General features: G+C 34.2%; 1 protein-coding gene across 1 annotated transcript; it reads left to right on the forward strand.

Annotated features, from left to right (window-relative positions):
* Window positions 1–1,976: 1,976 nt before the first annotated feature.
* Window positions 1,977–16,583, forward strand: laptm4b (lysosomal protein transmembrane 4 beta). Its single transcript, XM_067411921.1, has 7 exons — window positions 1,977–2,234; window positions 5,053–5,170; window positions 8,039–8,112; window positions 8,340–8,462; window positions 8,548–8,646; window positions 9,385–9,480; window positions 13,926–16,583. Exons 1-7 carry the CDS (start codon window positions 2,142–2,144, stop codon window positions 13,998–14,000), a joined length of 678 nt encoding a protein of 225 aa, XP_067268022.1. The 5' UTR covers window positions 1,977–2,141; the 3' UTR covers window positions 14,001–16,583.
* Window positions 16,584–17,292: the final 709 nt, after the last annotated feature.

Genomic DNA, 17,292 nt, shown 5'->3' on the forward strand with positions numbered 1-17,292 from the left:
ACTTATATTACATCTTGTAAAAAAACGTTTGATGGCACCTTTAAAAACCTTTTATTTGAATTGTTATTGGCCATTTCTTAATCTATCTTTAGACTGCAAACACAGCACATTGTGTCTTTATTTATTCATCAATATTTGGGTTTTAATATTAATACCCAAATCTTATATAATATAATCAATATTATATACAAGGAATTCCGCTCTCTTTTGACGTTATACAGGACACAGTCAAAAACTCTCAGAATCCTGTACCAAAATTGGAAGTAGTGGATTTGGCACAGAAATACTCCGTCCAGCTCATGTTTTGAAACTTTGGCCATGTTTAGCATGAGAATACAACTCTTTTAACAGTGTAAACAAGCCAGAATGCATGAAATAGCATCACCCCCCTTAAAGAAATGCATTTTTTTATTATTGTTGTTATATTATTTTTTTGTTGTTGTTGTTTTTAAATCATGCCACTAGAAAAAATATACTAGACAACATAGATTTGTTGGTTTTTGCTGCATCCTGACAATAGTGTAGTCTCATCATGTCACGTGTATGACTGACCTCTCCTGCCTGTTTCTCATTTCATTTTGGATCTGTGGCACATTAATCCTTTCCATTGATTTGTTGTTGTTTTTCCCCCAAAGGCACTGGGATTCTTTTTTAATGTTGTTAAAACCTGACAAAGAAATAAACATAATAAAATGGTTCATTAATAAGGTCATTTTCAAATATTTCAAAATATTATTTTTGTTGAAACTGATCAATTTTTCCCAAAGGTTCCGATTCCAGGTGAACCAGTGAACCTTTTTACAGCCACCATGTTGATTTGCTGCTGTTAAACATGCTTACATTGGCTGAGAGCTGTAAATCCCTGATGCAGTGATGAAGCTGCCGCCCAGAGAGGCTTACCGGGCACACACACACACACACACACACACACACACACACACACACACACACACACACACACACACACACACACACACACACACACTGTCTCATTGGTATGGGCCATCTGCTCTCCTCCTCTGTCATGTAGAGCATGCCCTGTTCTTATCAACACAGGATCCCTTCATATAATCTCACTGGAGATTATGAACACTTTTGTAAGCAAGAGGGGGAATAAGTCTGCATCCGAAGACATGTTTGCTCCAGTTTTTACTTGTTTTTCATATTCATGTGTATCACCTGACACTACAGGGATGGTTTTGTCATCATAAAAACTATTTTTGTCACTCCTAGCCAACCACGTTTAGGCAAAGAGCAAATGGAGACAAAGAGACGTTTGTGGTTACAAAAGCACCCCAGTTAGGTCATCTGTGTCTGTGGAGTTTCATAACATATCTCAATAAAGTCTCAAACTGTGCTCGGATTTGACAACATCCCAAAGTCTGCAGTCAATTTAGAGATTATACTATATATCATATTCTTCTAAAACAAATATTAGTGTTTTAAATGTTATTTAATACAGTAAAATAGTAATATTATTACAATTTAAAATAACTTTTCTATTTGAATATATTTTCTATATATGTTTCCTTCAGAAATCATTCTAATGTGCTGATTCGCTGATCAAAAAACATTATAATTCTCAATGTAAACAGTTTAATATTTTTGATGCATTTTTACAGCATGCATTGATGAATAGAAAGTTCAAAGGGAACAGCGTTTATTTTAAACAAATCTATTTTTTTAATAATGTTTATAATGTTCTAAATTTATTAAAGTATGTGTTGGTCAAAATCTTTACATTTTTACTGTTTCATTAATTATTTAGAAAATTTATTTTACTGTTTAAATTTAGCTGATATTATGACAATATTGTTCAAATTGTGTTCAATTAATTGTTTCTGTCTAAATGTTTACATCATCTTAAACCAAAATTTTGACAGCGAATTGCACCAGCGAGCCCCTGACGTCACACCAAATCCCCCTCAAGTCACGTGGTGCGGAGATGAGCTGGATTAATGCAGCGGTAGGGAACAAACGGGACGGTAACGGGAAACGGAAACAACTCAGGATTTAACGGCGACCGAATGCTGCGACGGTGAGCTACAGCTCTCAAAATCCATCGAATTATATAAAAACAAAAATATACTATAAGCTAAAAAGACACACATGTACTAGTCGTGCTGTTTTTGGACGGAAAGATGATTTCGCCGTGGGACAGATGGTACACGACCAGCTGCTGCCTGTGTTGTCATGTACGGACGGGCACCATTATCCTGGGCATCTGGTATATGGTGAGTCAAGACAACTCTTATTTTAAATAACAGTTTTTTATATACATATAGGCTATATATAACCAGCATAAACTATTTTTGAATATTATTAGTAACGTTAAATTATAACTGTTTGCAGAATTCGAATTAAATGCCTTTTCTAAAATGATTAAAAATTGTCGTTGTCTAAAAATATTGCGTGTTATCTATCTAGACAGCATTCTTGGGCACCCTTAATGCTTGATGTTCAAAATTCTGCACGCACATATATGATTCCCCATAATGTTATTGTGCTAAAGCCATAGAGCAGCACTGCTGACAGAATATGAAAAAGAAATACAATATGAAAGAGAAGAATGAAATAATGATTAACAACGCGTAATTACTCCCATGATGTCGTGCTTCCTCATAGTTGTGGCTTGTTTTAGAAACCAGAGCTCATTTACATAGTATAAATAGAAAAATAATCCTTAATCTTAATGCTTGAAACTGTTAGTAAAGAAAGTTGTCTTATTGAACTCTGTCTAAAGACTTAATCATAGGAGATTAATAAACACCAGTGGAATATTCTGGTCACCTCCAGTTTCTTCTGCTGTGCAAGGAACAACAGAATTCATTAACCTAAAAACTACAGTGAGGTTTATTGACACAGACAGGAAAATACTTCCACAGACAAAACATTATCAGAGACGATGAGTGAGGATAAAGGAAATGTGTGTCACAGATTAATTTCATTTTCAATATAAATGTAGAGATAATAGCATTATATGGTTGATGGGTCATTTGTTTGGTCTGCAAAGTCAGCACTGTGAAATATTTCAGGTCTAGTAGATTTTAATTACACACACACACATACATTATATATATATATATATATATATGTATGTATGTATGTGACACTATTTTTTTGTGTCCATATGGTTTAGTTAAATGAATTAAAATTAGTTAAAATTTCGAATTACATTTACAAATTACTTGTATACATTCTCTTTTTTGAGGACAAAGTCAAAATGTCTGATTTTAATTCATTTTGAGAGAATATTTGGGGGATGACTGCAAAAACGTCAGTGTGATGTAACTGAAAAAAATATACCAAATAATTAATCTTTTTTTTAAAAAAAAAGGTGAAATTCTCAATAAAAAAATTCTCAGAAAATAAAAGTAAATGGAACACAATTGTTCTGGATATTATAATTAATTTGGGGAATCATGTGAGTCAAATCAAATTTCTGAAGTGTCAAGGTTGTGTAACCACCTTTCAAGGAGCCATTTTGTCCCAATTGTGCAAGAAGACCATGTAACATGAGTATTAACTTTTTAAAATATTCCCTCCAAGGCCATGTGCTTACAAAGGTGTCCATGATAATGCCAATCAAATTTGATTTTAAATTGAAATGTCAAATGGTGTAACCGGTTACAAGCCTTTCTGTTAAAGGGGCCAATTTAGTCAAATATCCCTAGTTTATGATGCTGATTAAAGATGTAATATAAACTAACCTACTATTTGGAACTATTTTCAAGTGTTTTTTTTTTTGTTTGTTTGTTTTTTTCACCTTTTTTAAACAAGATCAACTATTTGGTACTAAGTTTTTATGGTTACACCACATTGACATTTTTGCAATCATCCTCCAACTATTCTCTCAAAATGAATTAAAACAGACTTGGTCCCTTTAAATAAGAGAATGTATGCAAGTAATTTGCTAATTTATTTTGAAATTCTAACCGTTTTAAATTTAATTAAACCATATGGACACACAAAAATTTGCGCCACGTCATTGACCCATATATATATTAAAGGTGCCATCAAATTGAAAATTGAATTTACCTCGGCATAGTTGAATAACAAGAGTTCAGTACATGGAAATAACATACAGTGAGTCTCAAACTCCATTGTTTCCTCCTTCTTATATAAATCTAATTTGTTTAAAAGACCTCTGAAGAACAGGCGAATCTCAACATAACACCGACTGTTACGTAACAGTCGGGGTGTACGCCCCCAATATTTGCATATGCCAGCCCATGTTCCCAACATTATGAAAGGAATTAGACAAGGGCAGGACATCTGGATGTGCACAGCTGAATCATCAGACTAGGTAAGCAAGCAAGAACAATAGCGAAAAATGGCAGATGGAGCAATAATAACTGACATGATCCATGATATTATCATGATATTTTTAGTGATATTTGTAAATTGTCTTTCTAAATGTTTCGTTAGCATGTTGCTAATGTACTGTTAAATGTGGTTAAAGTTACCATTGTTTATTACTGTATTCATGGAGACTAGAGCCGTCGCTATTTTCATTTTTAAACACTTGAAGTCTGTATAATTCATAAACACAACTTTATTCTTTATAAATCTTATTAGACATGTTGCATGACGAACACTTTGTAAAGACCCATTTTGAGGGTTATATTAGCTGTGTAAACTGTGTTTATGCAACGATCGAGTCGAGAGCTCTGGGGGGGGGCGGAGAGCGCGAGCAATTAAAGGGGCAGCAGCCCTGAATCGGCGCATTTATAATTATGCCCAAAATAGGCAGATAAAAAAATTATTTTAAAAAAGGCTATGGGGTATTTTGAGCTCAAACTTCACAGACACATTCAGGGGACACCTTAGACTTATATTACATCTTGTTAAAAAAACGTTCGATGGCACCTTTAAAATATACAAATGCCTAATAATAAACTGAACAATAAACTCTGTTTATTTAGAATACTGGTATTAATCCAAGCAATTTATACCTTAAAACATAAAATTCCTGTTGATTCTGTTTTCTTTCACCTAAAAAAATAAATGATCTATGTTGTAAAAAAAAAAAAAAATCTCTGTCCTTTTCAGCTCATCAATGCAGTGGTTTTGTTAATCCTGTTGTCGGCTCTCAATGACCCAGTCCAGTACCACTACCACCTCACCAGCTCCGAACTCGGCACGGATTTGGACGTCATGGACGATGCAAGTACGTTTGAGTCATTTAATCTCCCATAGTCATTAAATTCCAGTATGAACAAATAGATCAGCATCAACTTTTTTAAGTTCAGCAAGAACTCAAAGACTGCTATCGTATTTCCTGTTGGTATCAGCACTGCTGTCTGTGTGGCTATAGATTCTGGCTCTGGTGACTTTGATTAAAACTGACTCTCATCAGCAGGATTCAAACTATGATTCCTTGTAATTGGTTCGGCTGCTTTGCATGTGGCCTCTGTTATATGAAGCCTGTTTTGTAATAGGGCGCTGAAGTAGACAGAGTGTACGGTTGAGTGTACTTTAACATATGGAGGGGATTATGTGGAGGGAGCTATTTCAAAGTCCAGCACCAGTGCTCTCGGTATTCTTACAGTACTGAGAGCATGAGCAGCTCAAATTAATTTGATAGTTACAGTGTCTAATTCAGAAGTGTCAGAGATTAGAGAAACTCTGTAATATTACCCGTTGAGTGAACTGAATAATTGAAGAGGCCATGTTATGCCCTTTTACAAAGTCTTGATTTTTGTTTTTGGGGTCTACTAGAATAGGTTTTCATGCTTGAATGTTCAAAAATCAGCTTATTTTTCACATTTCACATTGTTGCAGCACCTCTATTCCTAGTCTGTTAGTAATGCTTAGTCTTGCCTAGCGGACCGTTTCCAGGCCGACCGTTAAAGAACGTGACACACACGTTTTCTGGAAATCCTGTACATATTTCAACATGTTTCAAATTCAACCAATCAGATGACGACTTCAAAATTTCAGAAGTGTTTCACATTTTGTTTGCCTTATACATCAGACATTTAGCTAACGGTCCATGGCCATAACGTCTGTGGCTGAGACTAAGTAACACTGTTTAGTTCCTGTCTCTATGAAGCCCCTCCTTCCGGAAAGTGCTCTGTGCTCTGATTGGTCGGCTGGACCAGTGTGTTGTGATTGGTCAACCGTTCGAGTGTGTTTCGGAAATGTGACGCCCCTTACCAAGTAAGAGTTGCAACACACTACTAATGCAACTCAACCAGGCCTCGCCCCCTTATTTACATATGCGGGAATTATTTAAATGAGTAATATTATGTCATGTACAATCCCAGAAGAAAACTGAGGGGAGGGGACTTTGTGCTTTTTTGCAGACGTTTTTTATGCTCAAACATCAACATTACACTAAAGAAAGTTTAAAATGTAAAAAAACTCAATAGTTCAATGATAATATAAGACATTCCCTAAGCCCAGAAATCTCCCTGTTTTCAGTGTCTTCAAACATCCCCATTCTAGAAACTAGAGAAGTTAGTTTACTTGTTTTCCTCCACTATGTGCTTACTAGGCTGTATTATTATCTGTAAAACTTGTATTTCTCAATAATATGAGATACGCGTGTGTTTTGGAGACGATGAGAGTCTGGTGGTTGTTTTGGAAACACAGCACTATAGATAGTAGGTCAGGTAACTAGTTCATGAGTTCCTGTAATGTCTTGTGAGCAATAGGCTGAACTACTAAAATTTTAACTCAGGCAGACAATGTTACTGGCTCATATATCAGTCTCCAGCCTTTTCTGATAAATTAGTAAGTTTGTTTATAAATGAATCATTCAGAATGTCAGCATGACTATTCATGGTCAGAATGGTTTACCAACAGATTATATGTATATTTATAATCATTTTAATTAATTCATATATTTATAATTAAAAAGTAAATTTTTATTTTAAGTCTTTTTCACAGATATTTCGATGTTTCATACAAAATTTATTACAATTTACATAGATATATTTTAGGGATGAACCGATATGAAAAGTTTGGCCGATACCGATAACCGATAATTCTTTATATTTGATAGCCGATAACCGATAAATCTAAATCCAAATTTTTATATAGTTTTTGAGAGCCTGATTACAAAAACAAAAGTTTCACCATTAAAAGCCATGTCCCAAGCACAATTACAATGTTCTCATTATAATTTTATGTAGCCTATATGACAGTCTTGTAGGTTGTATATTTCAAGCAGTTCAAAACCATCATTGTGAAAATGATTTATCAGCTTTAATATATTGGCCAAATTTTCTTATTGGGCCGATAACGATAACATTAAAAATGAACATGTATCGGCCGATACCGATATGGTGGCCGATATATTGTGCATCTCTAATATATTTCAATGTATTTTCATAAAAATTTTAATGCATAATAACATTTTTTACAATTAGATCAATCAATTTCAATGCATAATAAAAAAAATTCACTATAATTTACATATATGTAATTTCTGGTTGGTTAATAGCTTTGGGCATTGACAAAAATTATCTGATTTTATTGAATTCTGATTAACAAAGTCTCAGTTTGTCTTCTTCATTCAGTTCGGTCTTGATTTGGATTTTATTTGATTGCCTGAATAAATCTACATTTGAGTTAATGCCATGTCTTTTTTTTAATTACATAGATATATATCATTTTGAGTTCATTTTTAATTAGACAAGAATTTCTCTATGAACTGATACTATGAGCTGTAATCTCTAACTTTGCATTACTATAATATTTATGTTTAATTAACATTAACACTACGAAACAGCTAAATTCAGTAACACTTTTGTTTAAAACAAGTTTTTTTTTTTTTTTAGTGAGCTCAGCAGAAACTCAACTATAGGGTGAAATATGCTGGACAATAAAATAGCCTAATGTTGAAATTCTTCTCGTATAAAAAGATCAATATTGGGATTTTAGGAATTGATATTGGATTATATTGAATTTTAGATTAGTTAATTGAAAAACATTTCTTCTTATATCTTTACCCAATCCTAGATGGTACATATTGGCCGTTAAACTCAATATTCCTCGTGCAGATCTGATGTCGTTTGTCTTTCCTCCACAGACATGTGCATCGCTGCTGCAATCTCATTGCTGATGATTTTGATTTGTGGAATGGCAACCTATGGTGCATATAAGGTTTGACAATTTACTTAAAGTTCTCCCATCATTTACTCACCATTATGTTGTTCAAAACCCATAAGACTTTCTTTATTGCACTGAGCACAAACATTAGGGTGAATAAATGAGATTTAAAGATCATTTGAAGCTCATTAAATAAAACTCAATCTGTTTGTCATCATTCTGCTAAATAATATTCATTGGTTTGTGCAGAGTATTAAAAAGATTTCTTTCTTTTCTTTTAGCAACATGCTGCATGGATCATTCCTTTCTTCTGCTACCAGATCTTTGACTTTGCTCTTAACACTCTGGTAGCAATAAGTGTTGTTGTTTACCCCAACACTATACAGGACTATCTTCAGCAGTTGGTAAGGACTCAAAGTCATGACTTTGAATTTTTGATATTGAAAAGTATCATTCCGTTACTGACTCAGTGTGCCTTTGTTTTAACAGCCTGGGACCTTTCCATACAAAGAAGACTTGATGTCCACAAACAACATGTGCCTAGTATTAGCAGTGCTTCTCTTTGTCGGATGCATCTTAGCCTTTAAGGTAATGTGAAACAACTGTACTTTCCCTTTGTTGTGATCTGCAGTTCATTTTTGGGTCACTATAGCTAGATGTGATGCACAGTAGCCTGTAAGATGACTAGTGAACCTGACTGCTTCAGACAAACACTGTGTTGTCCTTCTAGAAGCCTGACTTTTCCAGTAGACTTCAGATGTGATACAAATCGCTTTATGACAGCCTGCGCGCATTAGAGAGAGGCAGATTACTCTGCTGGGATAAACACAGTGTGCTAAAATTAACCTCTTAGCTTGCCTCCCATGCTGTTGTATGCATGACAGTCTTAATAGGTTGTTTATTACATTGTGATCTGTCTAAATCAATCTGAATTCCTCTGAGAATTAATATTATCATTTAATTTAGTAGTAAATGGGGGAGTTCAGACTGTACATTTTACAGATGGGAGAATTTTTTGAAAAGTAAAATCAGATATTTGGTTGACAGTTTTTAGATTATTTAGACATTGTATTCATTTTGCAATTCCTCAAAGATAACTGCAAATAAAGCTAAAGGGTTATGATTAAAAATGGGAAAAAAGAAAGGTGACTAGTTTTTATGTTATTTGTCCCATATGTTCTTGTTATATATTTTTTATACCAGCTGTAAATTAAATAATGTAGACGGGGGACTGTATCTGTGGCTTATTTTTATTGCTAAGCCATATGCACTTGATTTTTGATGGTGTTTTATTTAGCATCATCAACGGCGGTTCTTTCTCTTTAGGCTTACCTTATTGCCTGCGTCTGGAACTGCTATAGATATGTCAGTGGAAGAAGCACTACAGAGGTCTTGGTTTATGTCACCACAAATGACACTACAGTAAGTCAAGTGTTTATTTGAATGTACACTGTTACTTTACATTGACATTTGCAGATGTTTCCATAATGAACACACATAAACTACCATTCAAAAGGGGGTTGGTAACTCTTTTATTCTGCAGCGATGCCTTAAATTGATCAAAATCAATTTAAATTAAATACCTTTACAGTGTTACAAAAAATTTCTATTTCAAATAAATGCTGTTCTTTTGAACTTTCTATTAATCAAGAGTCCTGAGAAAAAAATGTTTCATGGTTTCCACAAAAATGTTTAGCAGCACATCTGTATTCAACATTAATAAAAAAGACTAGGGTAATGGCTCCGGGAAATAAATTAAACAGAAAGCTATTTTATTTTAAAAGATATTTTAAATTGTAATAATATTTCACAGTATTACTGCTTTTACTGTGTTTTTAATCAGATGAATGCAGCATAAGAGACTTTAAGACATAAGAGACAGTAAATCATGCGCTCAATTTAGTAAATAGAGGGAACGAATTAGTAAGTCATGTGCACAATTTAGTAAATCGAGGGAACAAATAAGTGAATTGTGCGCACAATTTAGTAAATCGAGGGAACAAATAAGTGAATTGTGCGCACAATTTAGTAAATCGAGGGAACGAATTAGTAAGTCATGTGCACAATTTAGTAAATCGAGGGAACGAATAAATGAATTGTGCGCACAATTTAGTAAATCGAGGGAACGAATTAGTAAGTCGTGCACAATTTAGTAAATCGAGGGAACGAATTAGTAAGTCATGTGCACAATTTAGTAAATTGAGGGAACGAATAAGTGAATTGTGCGCACAATTTAGTAAATCGAGGGAACGAATAAGTGAATCATGTGTACAATTTAGTAAATCGAGGGAACGAATTAGTAAGTCATGCGCACAATTTAGTAAATCGAGGGAATGAATAAGTGAATCGTGTGTACAATTTAGTAAATCGAGGGAACGAATAAGTGAATCGTGTGTACAATTTAGTAAATCGAGGGAACGAATTAGTAAGTCATGCGCACAATTTAGTAAATCGAGGGAACGAATAAGTGAATCGTGTGTACAATTTACTAAATCGAGGGAACGAATTAGTAAGTCATGCGTACAATTTAGTAAATCGAGGGAATGAATAAGTGAATCGTGTGTACAATTTAGTAAATCGAGGGAACGAATAAGTGAATCGTGTGTACAATTTACTAAATCGAGGGAACGAATTAGTAAGTCATGCGCACAATTTAGTAAATCGAGGGAACGAATAAGTGAATCGTGTGTACAATTTACTAAATCGAGGGAACGAATTAGTAAGTCATGCGCACAATTTAGTAAATCGAGGGAATGAATAAGTGAATCGTGTGTACAATTTAGTAAATCGAGGGAACGAATTAGTAAGTCATGCTCACAATTTAGTAAATAGAGGGAACGAATAAGTGAATCGTGTGTACAATTTAGTAAATCGAGGGAACGAATTAGTAAGTCATGCGCACAATTTAGTAAATTGAGGGAATGAATAAGTAAATTGTGCGCATGATTTAGCAAATCGAGGGAACGAATTAGTAAGTCATGCGCACAATTTAGTAAATAGAGGGAACGAATAAGTGAATTGTGCGCATGATTTAGTAAATCGAGGGAACGAATTAGTAAGTCATGCGCACAATTTAGTAAATAGAGGGAACGAATAAGTGAATCGTGTGTACAATTTAGTAAATCGAGGGAACGAATTAGTAAGTCATGCGCACAATTTAGTAAATTGAGGGAATGAATAAGTAAATTGTGCGCATGATTTAGCAAATCGAGGGAACGAATTAGTAAGTCATGCGCACAATTTAGTAAATAGAGGGAACGAATAAGTGAATTGTGCGCATGATTTAGTAAATCGAGGGAACGTAAATAGAGGAAATGAATAAGTGAATTGTGCGCACAATTTAGTAAATCGAGGGAACGAATAAGTGAATCGTGTGTACAATTTAGTAAATGGAGGGAACGAATTAGTAAGTCATGCGTACAATTTAGTAAATAGAAGGAATGAATAAGTAAATTGTGCGCATGATTTAGCAAATCGACGGAACAAATTAGTAAGTCGTGTGCACGATTTAGTAAATCGAGGGCACAAATAAGTGAATCGTGCGCATGATTTAGAAATCGAGGGAACGACTTAGTAAAGCATGTAGACGATTTAGCCTACTATTGATGTTCATATTTTTATATATTCAAAATACTGAATAAAAACAATATTATTTGGTAACATCTAAATTCAGACATCAAGGTTCACATTTGAAGAAAAAAAAAAAGCTAAAACTGAAATAAATATAAATTAAACCTAAATAGCATTTAAAAAAAAAAAAAAAAAAAAACAACAACAACTATCTATCAAAAAGGCAAAAGCACATAACAAAATTATTAAAATTAACATAAAAGCAAATTCAAAACTATAATAAAACTAAAATAATACTCCACACAACAAGTCATTCATTCACAAATCAGGCTAGACCAGTCATGCTGTATATTTGTCAGCAAAAAAAATGTAAATGGTCATGAACCATTAACAGAAATGAATAAAATCAACCAGTTCTCATTTCTTAATCCAACACATAATTCAGCAGTAGAAGTGTCATGTAGTCCGCTATAGTTTATCTTTGCAGAGCTATAGGGGATGTTCTGATGTGCATCACAGCAGGATCATGAATGATGACGCTCTCCTCATGCCCTCCGTATTGTTGAGTCAGTGTTTATGGAGGGCATTAGAGAGGGCACTGTGTTTGTACTGCCTCTAATCCAGTACAGTCTGCCAGAAGTAATCCCATCTTACTGCTTCTGTCTAACTGTCCTGCTGCTCTGTTGACTCTCACAGCCCCCCAGTCACTGACAACTCGCATATAGGAAGAGTTACATTTAATGCATTTGACAGATGCTTTTATCTAAAGTGACTTTCAGTGCATTTAAGATATACATTTTTTCTGTATGTATGTAATCAAGTATAAAAATATTTGTATTTTTTGGGGTGGATGATCACACTAATTGGATTGCCCGGGTCATTCAGCTGAATTCCACAGATGACCTTCCAGCATAATGAGTGGTCAGATGCTTTAAAAAGAGACCGAAAGAATAGAAATAAAAGGCCATTGAGAAGCATAGGGCTTTTTCACTATTCAGCTGCAGGCTGTTACATAACTGTCCACACTTGTTTAGTTCATTTGATATCCGCTCGGTTGACGCATTCCAGCCATCCTGACAAGGTGAGAATGCGATCCTTTCAGGGCATTCATGACCATATTACTAATTAGCTCACCTTTTCATAGTTTCAAAGTTCCTAAACAAAGAATGTGGTTTTGATTGGTCTTTCGGAATTTTGGTTGGTCTTTCTGCATAGGGAGTATGATTTTTTTCTGCAGTGACAGATGTAGTATTTAAATTTAAGGTGAAGGGGACCCTCTTATCCAGAGTGGCTTGAAAATGCTTTAGTTTTATATGTGACACAGCCGTGGTTTGCAAATGGCTAGCGATGTAACAAGAGACAGTAGAGAGAAAACTTTATGAATTAAGCGATTTGGGCATGACGCGAGCAGAATTCGAACCAGCATCTTCCACATGAGCACCATAGCTCAACGGCTATTTTCAGAATACATACTACCGTGCTACTCTTACTATTTCTTTAGTATATAGAATGTATACTACATGCAGTATGTACATTTTCTTTCAGAAATACCCAGATGTATGGAGCACCGAACAATTATTCGACATGACTTATTAATTCATGGACACAGATTTATTATTTTGGTTCCTTGTTTTAGTTCAGTCGTGGCCACATTGTACTAATATGTTCCCTTGTTTTAATTTAGTTAAATCATGATTTAATGGGAACAAATTAAGTCGTGGAAAACAAATTCTTAATACGTTACCATGATATCTTGATTTTCCCCCCATGTGCAGCGCTTCGTACAGATGACCTACTACATTTACCAAAATATGCATTCCACAGTGCAAAACCCTGAACTTTACCATGTCCAATGTGACTAAATAAACCAGAAGTAATGTCAGACATCAGTTCTTGAACTTCTTCCTTGACTCATTATGCAAGTTTATGCAATTTAAACATTATGCAAAAAATTTAATTAAAACTTTCATGAAAACATTAATTAAAACAATAAACATGTTTATTTTAGAATTATGATAGTTATATGACAAGTCTATAGCTTACTACTCTTTAAAACTTTTTATTTTGCATAATGTGCTTTATTTTACATACTATTTTGGCAGTTTATAGTATAAACCGCACAATATTCAGTTAGCAGCAAGCTTATATTCATTCACAAACATTGCTAACTGCTACAGCTTACAGCTGCTCTTTTGTTTTCTTTTTTTTGTGTCATGATTCGTCTAAAAATATAGTATAAAGGGGAAACTTATTGTATAAGAAAAGCATTTACTAATATGTTACTGCTTTCATTTCAGGTACTACTTCCACCCTACGAAGAGGCGATCAGCATTCCACCGAAGGATCCCCCTCCCCAGTACGTTTCGGCTTGAGAATCGCACCACTCTTTTACTACGCTGCTCCCAAACCTTCTCCAAAGAAACAATCTTGTCACAGTTGCCCATTCCGTTGCCCCGGTCTCCTGTTTGTCGCTGTGTGACGTAAGTCTCCTCTCTCCTCTCCTCTCTGGAGGCAGCAGTATGACTTTGAGACGCCCTTCCCTCGACAAGGCTGCCCAGCTGTCCTGGCAACCCAATGCTGTGTGTCAGCTCCAATCTGATTTGCACTTTCGGCGATTATGTGTGGCACTGGCCTTTTTAATACTGTGAACTACTCAGTAGTGTTGTCGTCTACTGATATACCTGAGATTTGAATGCAGCGTGCATGATAAACACGGGAGTTACGTAAGAGCACTTTTCAAATGGGAATTACCTAGAAATATACTGAATGTAAGAAGCCGGCATTTTCACTTTAATTTCGTTGTACTGTACTGAAATGAAATCTGAATTCTGGTTCAGAATATTAACTAAATTAGTTGTAAAAAAAAAATAAAAATAACAAGCAAAGCTACATAATTGTATCTAACAAAGTGAAATCTTTCAAGTCTTCCTTTATACACAATGCAATCATTTGTTAATATTGTCTTTCAACAAATCTATTGCTAATCATTAATTAGATGTCGCAAGGACGGTTGTTCCTGCTGCTTGTGAACAGTTTCAAAGCTGTATACACTTAATATACGTGATCACTCTTATTTAGATGAGAAGTCAAGTAGATTTGAAACTTTTTAAAGATTCTGTTGACTGTGTTTCATGCGTTGTTGGGGATCTGAATTCTATGAAGCTCCTAAAGGGATGTGGTGATGGAAAAAAATATGAGATGGCAGGAAAAATTATATGCCAATGCTTTTGCGTTCCCCAGAGAAACTATGCGTTCACTTGCAAAATGTTTGCAATCTTCAGAGAAAATTTGTTCACTTACAAAATGTTTTCGATCTTCAGAGAAACTTTGTTCGCTGGCAAAATGTTTGCGATCTTCAGAGAAACTTTATGTGTGCTTGCAAAATGTTTGTGAGCAAACAGAAAAACTTTGCGTTCCCTTCTAAAATGTTTGCGATTCCCCCCAGAAAATTTGCGTTCGCTGGCAAAATGTTTGCAAGAAAACGTTTTGCGAGATAATGCAAAAGTTTTGCGAGTGAATGCAAAGTTTCTCAGCAGAGAGAATGCAGAAGCACTGAATTATATTTTTTCCATCACCATGTCCCTTTAGGGCTCCGTATACATCAGATTAAAGGACTTGTCAGTCCTTTTATTTAAAAAGAAAAGAAAAGAAAAAATCTGGGTTAAGATTTGGTCACATTTACCGTTTCAACAGGAATCCACACCATTTCAATGGTGAAAGATTTCCCTACACAAATTTCACAACAAGCTTATATTGGTAATGCGAATTTGCTGCGTTGATGAACAGAAAGCTACTTGGTTTGAAAGTGACTTCTGTGTGAGCTGTGTTTTATGCATCGTTACACTATTGAGAATAGACAATGGACCTTTTGCCTATGAAATTTTGCTGAAATTTCAGTAATGTGACCACATCTTTACAGTGAGGTACTTAGAATAGAAGTGAATTGGGTCATCTGTAAACGTTAAAATACTGTTTCGATTTGTCGTCATGACATGTAATGCCTAAAATGCTAAATTGAATGATTTAAACATTTTTACCACTCAATATACAAGTTTTAACAGAAATATTAATGTCTTTCGTAAGATCAGAAGCTTCACATTTCTACTTTTAAATCCTACAAAAATTGGCCCTATTCACTTCCATTGTACGTGCCTTGATTTTTGCTTTTCGACAAGGGAAGTGCTCAAATGCATTAATGAGAATTGTGTGTAAGGAGATCATTTTGTTGAATTTGTCCTGTTCAGAGTAGTTGTATAACTTTTCTGTCATTATCACTAATCTGTGGCTACAGACTGCAATGTTTTTGCACATATGAATATTATTCATTCATGTTATTGTCTGTGATGAACGGTGTGTTAATCAGTAATATGTGACACATGAAAAGTAAAGGACGTGACTGCTGACAATAGATTAGCATCTAGCTTAGTTCAAACCACATGGCATCTCCCTCAGACATCTTCTAGCTTAAAGTAGCTTCTGTTATTGGGAACATTTTTATATAAAGTGGCTATGCAAGGGTATTTTGTAACATGTATCCATAGCTCACAATGTCTATGTACTTGCATTTATTCATCATGGTAACATTAGGTATAGAAGCATTAACAAACGTATTAGAGATTGATAGATGTAGCCATTTCCTTTCATTGTTCTGAGCGTAGACTTTCATCTTCAATTTAGCTTCAAATAAGCAATGTTTTTCGTGAAACACAACTTTCAGAATATTCTGTGTATTTGGAATATTGCTTTTGGTATCAAATGTGACCTGTAAATTGTATTATTCTCACAATATTTCTCATGAAAATTAAATGATTATCACAAAAATGAATTCTCAGAATCCCAGAACAATGTTTGTCAGTAGGTAGAATGCCTGTGAGTGTTTGTCTTTGTCTTGTTACACATCATGTATTGGGTTGACACTGGCTTATGTCTTATTTCTAAACAATAAAATATTACAGTAATGCTTCATTATGGCTGTGTATCTCTTTATTATGCAGACGAATAAACAATAGGATTAATACTTTTATTATATATTGGGTTATATACACTACCATTCAAAAGTTTGGGATCGGTAAGATTTTTAATGTTTTTAAAAGAATTTTCGTCTGCTCATCAAGGCTGCATTTATTTAATTAAAAATACAGTAAAGTCAGTAATATTGTGAAATATTATTAAAATGTAAAATAACTGTTTTCTATTTGAAAATATGTGAAAATGTAATTTATTCCTGTGATCAAAGCTGAATTTTCAGCATCGTTACTCCAGTTTTCAGTGTCACATGATCCTTCAGAAATTATTTTAATATGCTGATTTGCTGCTCAATAAACATTTATTGTGCACAGATGTACAAAATATTTGTGTACAATAATTTTTTTTCAGGATTCTTTGATGAATAGAAAGTTCAAAAGAACAGCATTTATTTGAAATATAATCTTTTGTTAAATTTTAAATGTCTTTACTGTCACTTTTGATCAATTTAATGCATCCTTGCTGGAAAAAAATATTAATTTCTTTAAATTCTGCTCAAAAAAATAAAAATTCTTAACTTTTGAACGGTAGTGTATAATATTACAAAAGCTTTGTATTTCAGATAAATGCTGTTCTTTTGAACTTTCTATTCATCAAGGAATCCTGAAAAAAAAAAGTACACAACTGTTTTTAACATAA

Source organism: Chanodichthys erythropterus, chromosome 15 (assembly GCF_024489055.1).
Source record: "Chanodichthys erythropterus isolate Z2021 chromosome 15, ASM2448905v1, whole genome shotgun sequence".
Classification (NCBI taxonomy): domain Eukaryota; kingdom Metazoa; phylum Chordata; class Actinopteri; order Cypriniformes; family Xenocyprididae; genus Chanodichthys; species Chanodichthys erythropterus.

Coding starts and splice junctions, on each gene's coding strand:
- laptm4b (XM_067411921.1), top strand. CDS start 2,142: ATGATTTCGCCGTGGGACAGATGGTACACGACCAGCTGCTGCCTGTGT. Junction 8,463..8,547: donor AGGACTATCTTCAGCAGTTG/GTAAGGACTCAA, acceptor TTGTTTTAACAG/CCTGGGACCTTTCCATACAA. Junction 8,647..9,384: donor GATGCATCTTAGCCTTTAAG/GTAATGTGAAAC, acceptor CTTTCTCTTTAG/GCTTACCTTATTGCCTGCGT.